We start from the raw sequence: 17,475 nt of genomic DNA, 5'->3' as shown, positions 1-17,475 counted from the left end.
TTGTAGGTAATTTGACGTCTATTGTCAAGGATCTTGTGGAAGGATTCTAGCCATAAGAGTAGGGTTTATTTGTAGGAATTTAAGTAGTTTGTTTTGCTGATGCAGTGAACTGGTTTCTGTTATTATGTATCTTCTTATTTATATACAAAAAAAAATTAGGATCGAGTCTCGAATGGTAAATAAGGAATCTATAGCAAATTATATTTTTGATACTTTTTCAGTCTAGAACTTTTGAACTTTCAATACTCACTAATATCTATTACTAGCTTCTGTCAGCGGTTTCACCCGCATCCCGTAGGAACCACGGCACGAACCCGGATAAAAAACCTATAGCCTTCCTTGATAAATGGGCTATCTAACACTGAAAGAATTTTTCAAATCGGTTCAGTAGTTCTTGAGATTAGCGCGTTCAAACAAACAAACAAAAAAACAAACAAACTCTTCAGCTTTGTAATATTAGTATAGATAATATGATTACAAATGCAAAAGTAACTCTTGTTTTTCTCGTTTTCACACCAAAACTACTGAACCGATCGCATTAATATTTGATACAAACGCAGTCTAGATAAAACTTGAGAAAGGATATAAGTATGCTACTTTTATTTACATGCGGGAAATTGTTTCAATTCAACACTTCTGTATGCAAGTGGAAAATATGACTCTGTAATTTCTCTTCCACTGCAACATTATCACACCCTTGCATTCAGCACCTAACTTCAAGGATTTTATGAAACTCACACAAGTCGGCTATGACCTGAATACTTATCCTGACATATGAGGTCTAAGGCGTCATCTTGGATGGTAGAAAAGTCTGACAGACGGAGGAATGTAAGTCATAGTCACGTAGCATAATGGTACTATAAGTTAGTTACAATATTATGAGTAACTTAATAAACTACAAAGAAGAAATATATGTGGACGCGGTATGATAGCAAGAATTAGGAACATTATGGGTTGTACCTACTTGTGTGTAATTAGGCATACATGAATGTTCAGTGATTTTTAATATAATTTCGTAAAAAAATTGTATACAACATCATTTTTAAATGTCTAAGTATTTGACTCAATTGAAATAAAAAAAAATATTTTCAAATTTTATTTTTCAAAAACTTAGATGAAAGCTTAAAAGAAAGCTTTGGTTACAATTTTATTCAATATAATAGTTTTCTATTTTATTTGTTACTCCAAAAATATAATACAAAATTCGTCTCCGAGACATCGTACACCCATTAAAATCTTGCAATATTAAATCTTCCATTTGTAAAAATAAAATATTTCATTTTATACTAACTTTTTTTCAACTTTTTTACAGAAGTATAGAAATTAACTTATTATTTCAGTCACATAAGGGTCTCACTAAATGTATTAAAACATTTGAAAGAAATGGGGGCGTTTTCTTCAGAATTCTTATTTTTATTGGAAACTTAAATTCAATGGAAAGACAATTCTTGGGTTCTAACGTTTTATTGACATTGTTAAAGAGGTTTTGGTACGCTTAATAGTATATAGTGGCACTGCGTGTTATGTTTAGTTTCTTTTAACGAGTCTTTAAAAAAAGTTTGTATGGTTTTATTATGGAAACTTGGCAATGAGATTTGATAAACATACAAATTGCTACTTTACCTAGATTTTTTTTGTGTTCATTTTAATAAGTAGGTAGATGCAACCAGCTTGATGTTTCAAAATAACTCTTTTAGACCTATTAGAAATAAAAAAATACTTTGATTTTAAATCTATAATTTTCGTTAAACCAGTCTTTTCACAACAAAAAAATAATTGTATTAATAATTTAGTATATCATTACGAGTATTATCACATTTAACTAAAAATATAGGAAAATAGAAGCAACAGCCAAAAATCAGATATAAGGGTAAATTAAAATATATTCATTATACAAAAAAAAAAAAAAAAAAAACAAGCAAACCGATACCGCTGATTTCGTTTACAAAACTAATTCATTCATTTATTCCCTCAACTTTGATGTTTCGTGAACTTCATATAAAATGAAATTACTGCTACACCGCTGCTTGTAAAGGATTGGAACGCCGACTTTATTCGTTCGTAATAACGTGTTGATGTGTTTATTATTATTTATTTTGCGTGTGTGTGGGTGGGCACTCGTTAAGTTGTTGATGTGTGAGAAAATGGTTTTGGCGATGTTTTTGGTTCTGCGGAATAGCGTCTATTTTTTTTAATCTTTTATTTGTAGAGGCTTAAGACCTGATGCGCTAGAAGTAGGATTTCACGTATAATTTATTACGTAATAAAGTTAAATTGTTTCTTTTTTAATTTACATTAGTATTTTTTCATTTTGGTTTTCTAGCAGTAAGAAAAGCTGATTTAAAATTGAAAAACAGCTAAAGTCTGATACCCAAGTCTAATCCCTTCTGGTATCAGACTTTTCAGACTGCACCCACATCAAAAGGGGTTATCGGATGATATCCTACCTCAAGAAAAGGTAGGAAACTACAAACTATCACAACCAATATCTGAGCAACATACAACACTTGCACCATTATCCTGCAAATGATATACTCTCACATCGGTATTTAATTAAGTCCTTCCAGTCCATAACACAAACGTAATTATAAGGGTCTGAAACTATTCTCATAAAATACAGAAGGCCTCGTATGCCGCAAGATTTCAAATAAAACAATCCAATAAACGGCATTAGATGCCGCTGTTAGAGCTTCGTGTAAACATCGCCAACGTTGAGATAACATACAATAGATTGATACAGAAAACCAACTCCGTAAAAACAACGAGAACAAACTCACACATGTCCCAACCCTACACAATATCTTCTTTATATATCATGATCCTACTAGTGCAGTGCGTCAGTACAAAAAATGTTATTATACCTTGAAAACTGACAGCTGTCAACAACACTTAAGACGCGATGGCACATTACACACTCACTCATCCGAAAACTATTTGAATTTGGAATTTGAAAAAAAAAAAAAACAAAAAAAAATAGCTACTACTCACATATACACGGATAAACACACATACACAGATAAACACACACACAGACAAACACACACACATACTGTAGACCGTTCATTGAGACAATTCATTTTGTGTTCGAATTTCAAATTCAAATAGTTTACATGCAACTTTCCTTCTTTGCATACTATTTTACAGAATGAAGCAAGTCTTCTGCAACATTCCTCTTTTACGACTAAACCGGGAGATTTATAGTCCCATAAGGGCTTCGCAACTCGTGAAACCTTCGACTTGTAAACTGTGAATAATTTTAAATAGTAACACGTGCTGAGTTAACTCTCACAGTAACAGCACGCTGCACGTGCGAGTTGTTTAACTTTGGTTTGTAAACTTCAGGAGGATTGCTAAATACCACGGAGTATGGGGAATATGCTAATGGGGTGCCATGTTGTTTCCTTGAGTTAGAATTGATGAGTAAAATACATAATCATTAGGTTACGGTTTGGCTTTTATGTTTTGGAGTAAAATCAATTATGTATTAAAATAATTAATGATGACGAGATTGCGATTTTACATCCTTAAAAAATATGCAAAATTAAAAATTCTTTCAGAATTAAATATTTGTCAAAACTTGACTATACCGAGTTGGATATTACATTTTAGAATATCTGAGCTACTGACAGGTTTTAAAATGCAATATTGGGGCAACATCGAAGCTTCTATATGAACGACATAACACCAACCATCTTAGCGGTAAAAGTGGGGGATATTAAAGTAATTCATCATTAAAAGCTTTATTCTGTACCAGCCCCTTTGATCGTGTTAATTTAAAAAAAATAAATACGTCTTCCTTACCTTCCTACCTACAAACGTAGGTACTCATGCCTATGTAGGTACAAAATATTATATTTCCAATTACCTACGATTAAGATACAGTTTAACGAAATTAATCATATGACGGAAAAAGGCTTCGTTTATCGATAGCCAAATTGTTTTCCCTTTAAATTGTTCCTCTTTCGCTCCACAACGAATTCCAGGAATTTTCATTGAACAAGCAATATATTTCCTTAGAAGGCAAGGCAATTAAATTGACGATAAATAGCTTAATTTATTTTAAGTACATATATATTTATTTGTTAAATATATGTAAATTTTATGCTTACGTTAAATCCTTAAGTAAAATACAAAAAAAAGTGACATAACCCTAATCTTTGCTGTTTAAGTTCAAGACCTATAAACCCTACTATAAAAAAATATATTTGCAAAATTACGTAGAAAGTAGAACATTTTTTTACGACCTACTCGCGTATTTCGTAAACAAGGCTCTTCTGTTATCCCTAGCAAATATGGGAGCATTTTAATGACAAAATTAATTCTTACTAAGATGATAATTACTCCTAAGTCCCGAGCTATTTTGCATGCGAAAGTATGGAAATATTATCATTAACTTCGCTTAAACATGTATAGAAATCTTGTGAAATTAACATATTTTTTGCTACATTACCTCATATTTTGCTCAAATTCCTCCATTTCCCCATTTTCTCTTTATGTCTCGAACCGTAAAAAGGTTGTGTGATCTTCCCTCTGTATTAGCATTTAAATTATAACTTTACAAAGGCATGAAAACCTTATTTTTGTAAGCCACAAAATGAAACTGAAACGACATCGGTTAATTTTGTAAATTGAAATGTATTTTTTCTATTTTTGTCTCAAAACCGCAAAAGTAAATGACCGCAAACCATTGAAATAAAACAATTAAAATAATTAATTAGTGCACAGACAGCTTTGTTCAGTAATTAACGAGGTCCTTCATCAAACAATCGTTTCTGATTTCATTCACTGTCAAACCATAATGTGCTAATTTTACATTCATTATGCACTTAGCGTGTTATTAATTATACGTCCAAAAATATCTCGGCAAACTGTGTATCTACGTAATGTTAATAAATTGCCACCTACGCAAAAATAAATTAGACATAAATTAAGAGACTGGTAAATTCACAAATAAATAAAATTAGCTTTATGCTTGCTTAATTAGTCTTACAAATAAAACGTTATTGAGATCTTTTTGACAAATTTTTCAAAATTATCTCTGCTTGACTGCAAAGTTAAAGATTGAAAAGAACACGTCAATTCAATACAGACACAAATTATGTTTTATCGTTTTCAATTTTTTTTTTGCAGGTACATGACATACTGTTTATTTAATTGCCCCTTGTCTTCCAATCATTAACACATCCAAACGATCCCGCAACTTCACCAGAATTACAATTACGAAGCCAAAACCTTATTTCCCACGAGACAATAAAAAAAGAACTTTATGCCCCTCACAAAACGGTCGTAAATTCCATAACACGTAACAAATGGGTATTCGTTCCGCCACTTACAGCAGTCCTTTGAAGCATTTAGCAAATTAACGACGACATACGCTCAAAGTTACATGTTCCTCATAAATTCAATCGGCGATTTAAACAATAAAGAAGTCTGATCAAACCGGAGCGATCGTCACATTCCTTGAAGGACCATTAACCTATATGTTGATAGATGAATTATGTCACTTTTATTTTTAAGCAATTCAATTTAGCAGTGTCGCGAAAATGTTTAACATTTTTGCGTAAAACAAATGTTCTCTACATTTAAAAAATAATTAGACGGTTTCAAAATAAAGGTCTCTACACACAGCCGGCGTGGCGTGGCGGGGCGCGGCGTGGCGGGGCGGCGACGTGGCGCTGGCGCGGCGGCATCGGTCACACTGCGGGCACGATCAGTTCATGGTCGCTGCACACAGCGGGCGGGGCGCGACGGGACGGGACGGCGACGCGACGCTGAGCAGTTGTAATGTACTAGATATTACGGACGACGTCACACAGAGCCGTCCCGCTCGGCGCGACGGTAACTGTCGCGCCACGCCGCCGTCGCGCCGAGCGGGAATACAAGTCACGTATACAACGCACACGAATACAGGCGGGGCGGGACGTGATCGCGCCCGCAGTGTGACCGATACCGTCGCGCCAGCGCCGCGTCGCCGCCTCGCCACGCCGCGTCCCGTCGCGCCGCGCCCGCTGTGTGCAGAGACCTTCATGGTCGCTGCACACAGCGGGCGGGGCGCGACGGGACGGGACGGCGACGCGACGCTGAGCAGTTGTAATGTACTAGATATTACGGACGACGTCACACAGAGCCGTCCCGCTCGGCGCGACGGTAACTGTCGCGCCACGCCGCCGTCGCGCCGAGCGGGAATACAAGTCACGTATACAACGCACACGAATACAGGCGGGGCGGGACGTGATCGCGCCCACAGTGTGACCGATACCGTCGCGCCAGCGCCGCGTCGCCGCCCCGCCACGCCGCGTCCCGTCGCGCCGCGCCCGCTGTGTGCAGAGACCTTCATTATTATTTCCCCGCCGTTTCTGACTTGTATTCACGCTCGGCGCGATGGCGGCGTGGCGTGACAGTTACCGTCGCGTCGAGCGGGACGGCTCTGTGTGACGTCGTCCGCAATATCTCAGTCAACAACTGCTCAGTGTCGCGTCGCCGTCCCGTCCCGCCGCGCCGCGCCCACTGTGTGCAGAGACCTTAAACTCTTACTGCATGACTTCGGATGTTACATATCAGTTGATATTAGATACTTTGAATATACATATGAAAGATGAATCAATATCGAACTAACTATTAGGTATGTTGTCCTTGACTATCCCCGAGCTTTGGCCACAAACTTACCACAAATTATTGAGTCCTATTCTAGTCTGACAGTTATCGAGCAATTTCCGAACAAGATTGTGCTTATTCCTATTAACAAGAAAATAACAAAACTAGACTTGGGTACCATTAGAAGGCTCTTAATATGGCCATATGTGTAGCATAGGATAATACAAAACTTTATTCCGTGGCTGCCAAATGTGTCGATTCGTAGAAATTATAAGTTTACTAGAGGCGTCCTGGCTGATTCAACTAGGCAAAATTGGTTTGTCCTGAAATCGGGTTTGGCCGGTAATATGCTATGTTTTAACGTTCTTTAGACACCGCTCTATCTTGGTGAAAATCTACACAGATTTTCAGTTAATCACGAAGAGACAGATATTGATTATAACAGAACTTAACTCTATTTTACCTATATCAAATTCATCACTTTTTTTATTCTGAAAGAGTACAATTGCCTTGTTATAAAATTAAATACGATCATCACATATTAAATACAAGATCGCAAAAAAGAGCAATAATTTAATTTAAACAACTAAGTTAATAATTTTAAACTACTTATTGAAACAGCACTTTATTCTGAACGAGCTAACCGCTGAAACTTTCGCCAAGTTTTCGCTCCAAAATTTCTACAATTTTAATGTTACTCGGCAAACTTCCCATTTCGTTTGAATTAAACGACATGAAAGAAAAAAATAAGTGTATAATATTTTAAATTACCTTTGTCAAGGAAGCGGTGCGATATAATTTAAAGTTTTGCCACAATTTTTGAAAATTCTGGGTAAGTCTACTAACTGTTTTCATCCATCATTTAAATGTTCGTCTTTTCATGATGTAGCATAGTTGAAAAAACAATAAATATAAAAGATTATTTTTGATATAATGCTTGTATTGATGTTCAATTGTTTCTACACTAATAAAAAGTAATTCAATTCCAAAAAAAAACAAGATCTTTTTCTATAACATGACGTATTGTTGACGCGTTTTCGAAACCGTGTAGGCGGACGAACTGTTTTGATACTTCCATTCATTAAATATGACGAAAAAAAAATATTTTTTCAACTTGACCTTCTAAATGACGTTCGTGTATTGATGTCGGGACATTGAGAGTGATCAATTTCTTTGACGCAACGACACAGTTACTCGCTGACGATATCGTAAAAGCTTTCAATAAAAGGGAACAAGTTATAGGCGATAACGTGCGATAAAATTGGATGTTTTTACGTCTGTAGACTGTCGAGTCGTAATTTCGTTGAGTTTCTGCCGATTTGAGGAAATTATGGGTATGATGAATATTGCCACTGACATCCACTGAATTCTGGCTATACAGCCATCCAATGAAAACAGCAATGTTTTTTTTCAATAAATAACATCCTACTTATATTATATCCTACTTATATTATAAATGTGAAAGTTTGTGAGAATGTATGGATGTATGTTTGTTATTCAATCACGCAAAAACGGCTGGACTGATTTGATTCAAATTTGGTATGTAAATAGGTGATACCCTGGATTAACACATAGGCTACTTTTTATCAACACACCACGCGGGCGAAGCCGCTGGCAGAAGCTAGTTATTTAATATATAACATTGCATTGCATACTTAACAACTCTGTTGTAACATTACGAAGTGTCTGCGAAGTATTTAAGTTATCAAAAATAATTACTTTTTTTTACATTTGTGATTGCCATACCAGATCGCCTGGGTCGCCCGATGCAAAAAAATTGCCTGGATGGCGATCCAGATTGTCAGACATATGTATCTTACTCTGGAAGTAGATTTGACGTTATAATCACAAAGTACCAAGATTGCCCATAAATTGGCCAAGCCATTAACTAATCCATTAACGCCCCCGCTCGTAACATACGCCAAACTTTATGACGCGTATTTTTTCCTTACCTTTTATTATCCGTAGGTGTGAACTGGCTTTTATGCCCAATCAAATCACAATGTAGCGAGCACTTGGCTTCGTCGTATCATCTGAGCCAATTACTGCTAATAGAGAATTCAAAGAGTGACGCCATGTGTTTGTCACATAAAAATTTAATCATAACCTTTTGGGTGGGGAGGAATTGATTTGATGGAGGAAGAAGATATGAGAGATTATGGGTATATCAAGTATCTATGTTTTGAGAGAAAGACTCCTTGGTTAGCAAAACCTATGATGAGTATCAGAAAATATTGGGTCTTGGTCTTTAAAGATATTTGTAATTTTAGACCTAATAAATAAAAATATAAAAAAACAATACTTTACTTATATTTACAGAAATATACAAATCTCCATATACTTATAACACAAAGTTTATTTTCATTTCTGTCGTCAGATAAGTTCATGTTATCCATCTTGCGAATCTTAGGGGACAATTACTTAAAAAAGATGTATGACTGGTCCCAAAAGATAAGTGAGAGAGCTTTCTTGTTTTTGTTTTTTTACTTACGAATAACAAAGAGTAGGTGCTTTCTATAATGGGATGCCATGAACTTTTAATTTAGATTCATTTCAGCAAGAAAGGACATAAAAATATATTTGATACTTAGAAACAAAAGTATATTTCAGACTGTAAATCTTCGTAAACACTTGAATGTACCTAGTAAAACTAACGTTTAGTACTAAACAGCTTTAATGTTTCTTTTTATTTTTAAGGGATGGCAATGACCTTTTTATTTTATGAATTTTACTTGAACATTTCCATTAAAATTGCAAACGATTGATTGAACACTTATCAATTAAAACCTTAATTGGCTGAATTGAAATTGGGATCATAAAATGTATTGGTTTGTCTGTTAGTAACAATATTATTTCTAGCATGAACAACACTTAGAAACTTTCTGCCTTCTACCAAACTACCTGCAATGACTACCAAAGTCGTTCAAATAACCAATTATTTTATCTGCTTTCCGAAATTCCGAGGAACTCTTCATGAAGAGATGGTCATCCACGGAGCGACGAACCAAAGAAATATACTACATACCCCCCATCAAACGGGACCATAAGGTCATTGAGGATCTAATACACCTATTTAGATTTAAAACCACTCCGTAGTGGGTAAGGTGCTATTTTTATTAAAAGTCATGTTAAAAATAGAACCTATTGAATAGAAATTTCCGTACTGTTGCACGTGTTGAAACATTAGCTAAGTAAACTAATCTCTGTCACATAAAACGTGGAAGATTGTTTTTTATTTCATGAATCTACTGGAAAAAGATTCCACTTTTACTTACCTTGTGTGCGAGTAAGTAAGTAAGTAAGGATAAGTATATCTAAGACACCAATGACTGTGTTTCGGATGGCACGTTAAATTGTAGGTCCCGGTTGTCATTGAACATCCTTGGCAGTCGTTACGGGTAGTCAGAAGCCAGTAAGTCTGACACCAGTTTAACCAAAGAGTATTGGGTTGCCCGGGTAACTGGGTTTAGGAGATCAGATAGGGCAGTCGCTCCTTGTAAATCGCTGGTAGGTACTCAGCTACATCCGGTTAGACTAGAAGCCGACTCCAACATTGTTGGGAAAAAGGGCTTGGAGGACAGTGCGGAATAGATCTTTAAGACCTAGGAAACAGTGAGTCTACTATTTATATTCAAGCTTGTTTTGTTTTCCTATACCCAGAGCAAAGTCCTATATTTTAAAAGTGAGGATTATAAAATTACTTAAGTTTCGTTCGGTGTATTTTTCTTCAAGTAGTTTCATCCACTCCTGAATTCTCATAGTATTCTCATCAATGGTGAGTAGTAAACATTCATACATTCGTATTTATAGAAAGTAAACTCGTACTTGTAATATTGATGAGTTGGAATGTCTTTAAATCTATACTAATATTATAAAGCTGAAGAGTTTGTTTGTTTGAACGCGCTAATCTCAGGAACTACTGGTCCGATTTGAAGATGTATTTCAGTGTTAGATAGCCCATTTATCGAGGAAGGCTATAGGCTACTTTTAACCCGGTACGGGAAGTAGTTCCCACGGGATGCGGGTGAAACCGCTGGCAGAAGCTAGTACCAAATAAACAACTAACCACAGTTTCAAACCTAAACTATTAATAACATATCAAATAACAATTCTGACATCATAATTAATTCAGATTAATGACCTTTCAATACGAGATTTATATTCTCACCCACTAATTAGGGTGATATTTGATATAGTGAAAGTGATAAATGCGGGGAGGGTTAAATCTAGTGGAAATAATAACGGCATTGTTAGCAGTGGTGGACGGGATAATGGAAAACTTTGTAGTGAAAGATAATGATTGAAACTTGAAACTTATAGATGTTCTTCCGGTTTTTTTTTAATGGAAAGAAATATCTACCTACATACCTATAACGTAAGTATTCGTTTGTGTAACAGCCAGTTTCTTCATCAAAAGTTAAAGTTAAAGTTATGGCTAAAGTAATGTCTAAAGTAAAAGTAACGGTTAAATTCAATTTTTCTATGAATTTTGCTATCAGTTTAGCCTTGAAAAAACGAATTTGACCGTTACTTTTACTTTAACTTTAACTTTTGATAAAGAAACTGGCCGTATGTGAATATGATAAAAAATAAAAGAAAACTTTATTAAATAAATATCACCTGAGATATTCAGATTTTATTCGCTATTGTTTTTTTATAAAAATGATTGTAAAATAAATCCTAGGTGATGTGAGAACGAATTTGCCGATAAAGGTATTTAGGTATATTTTTGCACCAGTTTGGATCCTCAAAATAGTTACAAAATTTCATCTACATTCTACAACCTCTTTACAAAATAAGAAAGCCCAGTCGGGTACCTCCTTCTTTGTCAGTTGGCTAAAATCATCTTCCAAGAATTTATTGAACACAGTAACAACCCGTCGTGTTATGATCCTATATTAATTAAATGTTCTCAAACTAATTTACTGATATTACCGTTGGGATTAATCATTTCACCAATAAAACTTATTGTCAAAGAAACATAATTACACTCGAGTGTAATGAAACTGGGTCAGTATGTATTTATTACGGGGAAGCCGAAGGGTGATGTTTTAGTAGTAAACAAATACAGTATGTTGGTTTGTATATTGCATCTACTTTGCAGCGTAGCTGTTATAAATATAAAAACTACTGAAACTAATGATTGTATTCAAGTCAAATCAAATCAAATCATCTTTATTGTATTGTATATGTAGTATTGGTGACTTAATGGCTAAAAACATCATGTCATGAGAGAGTGTGCGTTTTATTTTTTGTGATAACCTGAATAGTTTTAATATAAGAAACAGTAAAGAAAAGTTTTTGTAGTCATCACAGAAATGTGTAGATATCACAAAAACATATAAATTTCAAAAACTAGACTTCAACCAACACTATCATGAGGCACTTCCTTACAAAGTTAGTATTATTTTTCGTGAGTCAAACTCTTAGCATTCAAGTGTACATTACGCCTAGAAACAAAATAGCAATTTTTTCCTGAAAACAAAAACTTGATAGTACGAAAGTGCTCCTATTTTTCTGCCTTTTGATTAACAAGACTCGTTCGTATTCTGATTACTTTCTTACTTTGCCCTTTTTTTGCTATCTTCAGGTCAGTGACCTCAGTTTTTGTCCGTCCTACACTGAAGTGATTTGTTACACCTCCAATATCGGAAAAAGTGTGTTTTCTGTTACACTTCCCATTTATCTTAATGAAAATCAATCAAAGAGAACCTATTTCTGTACATAGATTATTATATTTGGTATTGTGATTAGTTTTATTACTTAATTGATGTTAGATATAGATCCTCCTTTTTCATTTCGTAAATAAAACCCAGAGCCCAGAATTAAAAGAAGACGTTGTTTTTTTAATAATATTGAGTCGTTAACTTAAAAATACCGTTATTATCCTACCGCAATCACTATAAAACATTTCATTCAAATGGCCTGTATTTTTAAAACACATGTAGTCATTATTCCAAAAGACATGAGAACCATTTTTGTAATAACAATTTTCAGTCCATTACGACTTTTTCAATTCACTAGGTCATTACAGTCTCGTGCCAGGTCTATTCCATTTAATAATCTATGATGTCATTTGAACATCTTTGGCAGTCATTACAGAGGCCAGAAAGTCTGATAAGTAGTCTTGCCTAGGGGTATTGGGTTGCCCAGATAACTGGCTTGAGGAAGTCGCTGCTTGTAAAACACTGGTATTCAGCTGCATTCGGTAAGACTGGAACCCAACCCTCAACCTAGTTGGGAAAAGGCTCGGGAGATGATGACTCTATGATTCAAAAGTTCGCATACATAGCCCATGTGTCTCTCTAATATTGAGTCGTAGGGACTTTGATTAAGATTTTTCTTCGTCTATAGTTTCATAAGAAAGAACCTTCTGACACAGATGTCTATTATGATGACCCTAACCCTTTTTTAGTAACGAATAATATTACCTATAGAGAGAGACTTAAAAACAAGAACGGAATTATTGATGCTAAAGCTTTTTTCGTAATATGTATTTACTCTCGCTTTTAATTTTTTTAGCTTTTTAAGTTTTCTGATGTGTATGAATTGATAATGAGTTGTAAATGACACCACCATTAGCTTATGTATTTATGAATTTTTTGCGTTTTATAAATTTTTTGGGCCTCTTTATGAACTTGAAAAATAAGTAAAGTGCGTTTGCCAAAAAATCAAGAAAATATTTAATAAAATCTAGATAACGAGTCAAGTTAGTCGTTCATTATTTCATTGTGTTTTCACAAAAACTAGACATTAGGCATTTAATAACATAAGACTACAATACAAAATTGATCATGAAACGTGCCAAATATTTATATTGAACAATATTTTACTCGAAAAGGCTCACACAGATTTCTTTTATATTTTCTTCAGAATAGTATAAATCTTAATAAAGTTCCAAATGATAGAAATAATTCTTTTCACTTTTCTTTCTAACACTACTAGGTTTTTGTCAAAACTTTTTATAGAACGTATAAAAAGTTTTGACAAAAACCTATGGTTATGCCAGATGTGTCTAGGTATTTATTACTAGTAATTTTTTACTCTTATAATGTAACTTTTGAGATTTATTTGACTGACACATACCTTTTCATAACAGGGTTGCATCAACCTGTAAAGAAGAAAAAATATATAATCAATCAAAATTCATACAAATAATATGTAGGTAGATAATATCAATGCGCTATATTTTAGTTTATTGCGTACAGAGTCAAAGATTTGTATATGAACGTAGATAAAAATCGGAAAATAGTAACCATTTGGTATGGAAAAAAAACAAATAGTAATCGATATGGATGATAAGTATATAAATCGATACGATTGATTATTTTGAATCCCTTTAGATCTATTTACCTGTACGCGTAAAATAACTTAAAAGAAGTGAAAATAAGAACATCAAAAGGTATCTAATATGAAATCCTGGCACGTGATAAGATATTAATGTTACAACATTTATTTTAGGTTTTTCTTTGCAAAGGTCAACGCTCGTAAATACTCAATTTCGATACGAGTACCTTAAATTATTACCGTCATATATTGAAAATTGGAATCGCTAGAGATCTTGCGAGATTGTATGAATTTTTCATTGTTCTTCGATATGACACGTGTCTTGAATCCCAGTTCTGTAGATATTGTTCATGAATTAGTAAAAGGATACATTTTTATTTCTCCATTGCACTATTCACAAAAATAAGAACAATAATCAGTGTTATCTATTGGATTACCCGGTTAACTGGATTGAGGAGGTCAGATAGGCAGTCGCTCCATGTAAAACACTGGTACTCAACTTCATTTGGTCCGGCTGGAAGCCACAGAAAGGCTAGGCAGATGGCAATATTCACAATCATTTCTACAAAATATGGCACGACTTTTTAAATCGGCCTATTCTAATTTCAAATTCAAATTCGTTCGTAATTCAAAATCAAATTTTTATTTGTTATGGCGCCATAGTACACAAGTCTGGCTGAATGTCAACATTATTTCGGCCATGTTTCATATTGAACGACCTTTTTACATGTTGACACTATTTTCTTGGAATAAATTATTATTATAAGATTATTTTTCTGTAGCCTAATAGAAGTAAAGACCATTGTTGATTGATAAATGTATTTCTTTTATAATAATCTGTCAACAAAAGTTTACTATTTCTTTTTCACGCTATAAACTAGGGTTTATTGTTTGGAATATGAATATTTTTTTATTTTATTTGGGTTTCTTGATGAAGGTTGTCAAAATGACATTGAATGTCTATCACAAAAGACATGATTAGAGTTTTCGAAATGGGTCAGTATCAAGTTGAGACCAAATTATTATGAGTAATGTTTTTTTTTACAATTCGCGCGCCAAAGGTTCTAGGAATCCTTATGAATCAATTGCTAGATTTCAGAAATGCAAAGTTATTACATTTCTTCAATCATATGACAGCTAGTTAACTAATTATAGTTGGAAAATATACCACAGTCTATATGTTTTGTGTACGGCTTACCTTGAACTAAGAGTTGCCGCGATGAAAACTGAGCAAGTTTTTCGCCAGCTTGAAAACACTCTTTAATACCGCCATTTCATTTTCTACCAATATGTCTTAGTAACCAATTTTCCCATGGATTACAAAAATAAATGTTCAAATTTGTCGAGACCAACTTCTAAATATACTATGTCATTGAACTTGGCAATACTGTTCCTAATTATATCGTGGCCGAATGAACTTGGCCCTTTTATATCCAAGATATTATTAGTTCGCCCTTTGATACTGAATGAATAGGTTATTATAAAGAAAAATATTTTTATAATCTATACCTATCGATATTACTAAGCACATCTCTATTATTAATTTAACCTTTCTTTTGAACTTTATAGTTCATTTAAAATAATATTGTTTATTCAAGATTTTTTTACATTGATGAAGGTTTTTAAAGGACCGCAAAAGCCTCTTATTAGAATCAAACCATTAGATTTCATATCAAAATTGAATTTTATGTATTACGAATGAAAATGATTGTGATGTATTAACAAGTCTTGTGGAAAAACATAGTAATGAAAAACATTAGATAACAAATAATTTTGAATAAACTGTCATGATAATTCACCTCATATATCTATTATTAGCTTATATTGTTCACTCCTGGGCAAAGGCATTCCCCCCAAAGACTTCCGGCTTTTATTATCCAAAGCATGCTAGTATTGATCAGCGAATAAAAAACAAACAAATAAAATATTCTCATAGGTATCTAATAATAATCATGAAAATGACTCATAAATTCATAAAAACCCCGTTGATCATTCTCATGGATCGATATCAATAATTCAGTTCGCGCTAACCGGGATTTGAAATTAGAACGAACATTATTCCAGTCGCCATTTTTAATATTTATATTCTACGACCGCTCGTAAAGTTATTAATGCTTCGTTTACAATCTTTTACTTTTTTTCTGTCGCGTTAGAATATTTTTTTTATGTGATTGATATCTTCCTGCGGGAAGTGGTATTATTTATATATCTGAATGTGGGTTTGTCTGTCTCATTGCCAAGGTTAACAGCTTGACTGACCGGCCTATGAAAGATTTTCATTTTTTTCATTAAGTGGGGGAAATATCTTTTAGTCTTAGAAATAAAATAATTTATTATTTTGCCCGCTGATTTAATGATGATTGCATCACCTCTTGTTGTGATAAATAAAAATACAGTAACTTTAAAAATAGAAACTGCTATTTTACATAAGGGCTAACGCATGGCATACCTATCGCTTAGCAACATAAGGACTTGGAGCAATTTTATCTCGTTTAGAAAAGTCCTGTGGTAGGGAAACTATTAAGTATCGAATTAATTTTGCAGCTTTTATATCTAAATAATCTACGCCTTAACAAGAAAATTTTAAATTCCATCAAACATTTATATAGGTATGTTATTGGTACATAAAAATACCCATAAATTAATACTCAACTATTTTAATTCACCTTTTGATCTAGATTCCAGTCTAGGCATGCAATATTTATTTTTTATAACTGACAAGCAATAAATAATTGTAACACTGACTAATACAATGATACGTTTATGTCTAAAAAGAATGTATGTCTCGAAGATTTTGTCACAATAAAAAAAAATGTATAATAATGTCCATCAAGTAGCTCCAAGAGATATTTTTGTATAGGACCTATTTCAAGCACTTGGATTTTGTATGTTTGTTTGTTAGTAACCTTAAGGCTCCGAAAGTTCTGAACCTACTTGAAATTTTTTAACATTTGGAAAGCTTCACTCTTGCCGAGAAACATAGGCTATATTTTATCCCGGTATGGGTAGTAGTTCCCACAGATTGGCGGCACGGGAAAACGGTGAGTAGGCAATGAAGGTAACACTATTTTTAAAAGGGACTAATTTTAAATAAGACTTTTAAAACATTTATTTCTCGGGCTATATATTGTATAGGTAAAGAAAAATATCTAAAATCAGGTACACGAGGAAGATACCTACGCCACTTCATTATCCAGAATTACATACGGACTTAATTTCCCTAAGTGACAATCGTACGTAGGAGCCATGAGCCGTTATGTTGGCAACACGTGTTTGTGATCAGAGTGCTGATTCCGAGTTTTGACAGCATTCGCAACTCGATACGTAATTATAAGTCTATTGAAATAAAGAGTCGAATGCTACGTCACATGAGTTAGGTATTACTTCTTCTTTCATTTTGCCGGTTAATAATGATTACACTCGCAAAAGTGAGCTCAAGTGTAATACGACCAAGTACTGATGACAGTCTTTATTATATAAACAATTCTATGATAAGTGCTACGTGATTCAATGGTATGGAAATCTTCGCATCGAAAAAATTAACTTGCAAAACTCGCACTGGCACTCAGTGCGGAATTATTTGCTGTTAATTCG

At 34.0% G+C, this 17,475-nt stretch overlaps 1 protein-coding gene across 4 annotated transcripts in view; it reads right to left on the bottom strand.

Moving 5' to 3' along the window:
- The window catches only part of LOC124630777 (cardioacceleratory peptide receptor-like), a 146,333-nt gene that overhangs the window by 52,378 nt on the left and 76,480 nt on the right, over positions 1–17,475 (bottom strand). For 3 of the 4 annotated variants that reach the window (XM_047164773.1, XM_047164774.1, XM_047164777.1), the window contains one exon: positions 13,681–13,705. The exons of the other annotated variant lie outside the window; for it this stretch is intronic. In XM_047164773.1, coding sequence (XP_047020729.1) covers positions 13,681–13,688 — 8 coding nt within the window. In that variant the 5' untranslated portion in view covers positions 13,689–13,705. The remainder of the gene's footprint in view (positions 1–13,680; positions 13,706–17,475) is intronic. 4 annotated transcript variants of the gene reach the window in all.

This window comes from Helicoverpa zea, chromosome 5 (genome assembly GCF_022581195.2).
Source record: "Helicoverpa zea isolate HzStark_Cry1AcR chromosome 5, ilHelZeax1.1, whole genome shotgun sequence".
Taxonomy (NCBI): domain Eukaryota; kingdom Metazoa; phylum Arthropoda; class Insecta; order Lepidoptera; family Noctuidae; genus Helicoverpa; species Helicoverpa zea.
This window is presented reverse-complemented; position numbering and strand designations above follow the sequence as displayed.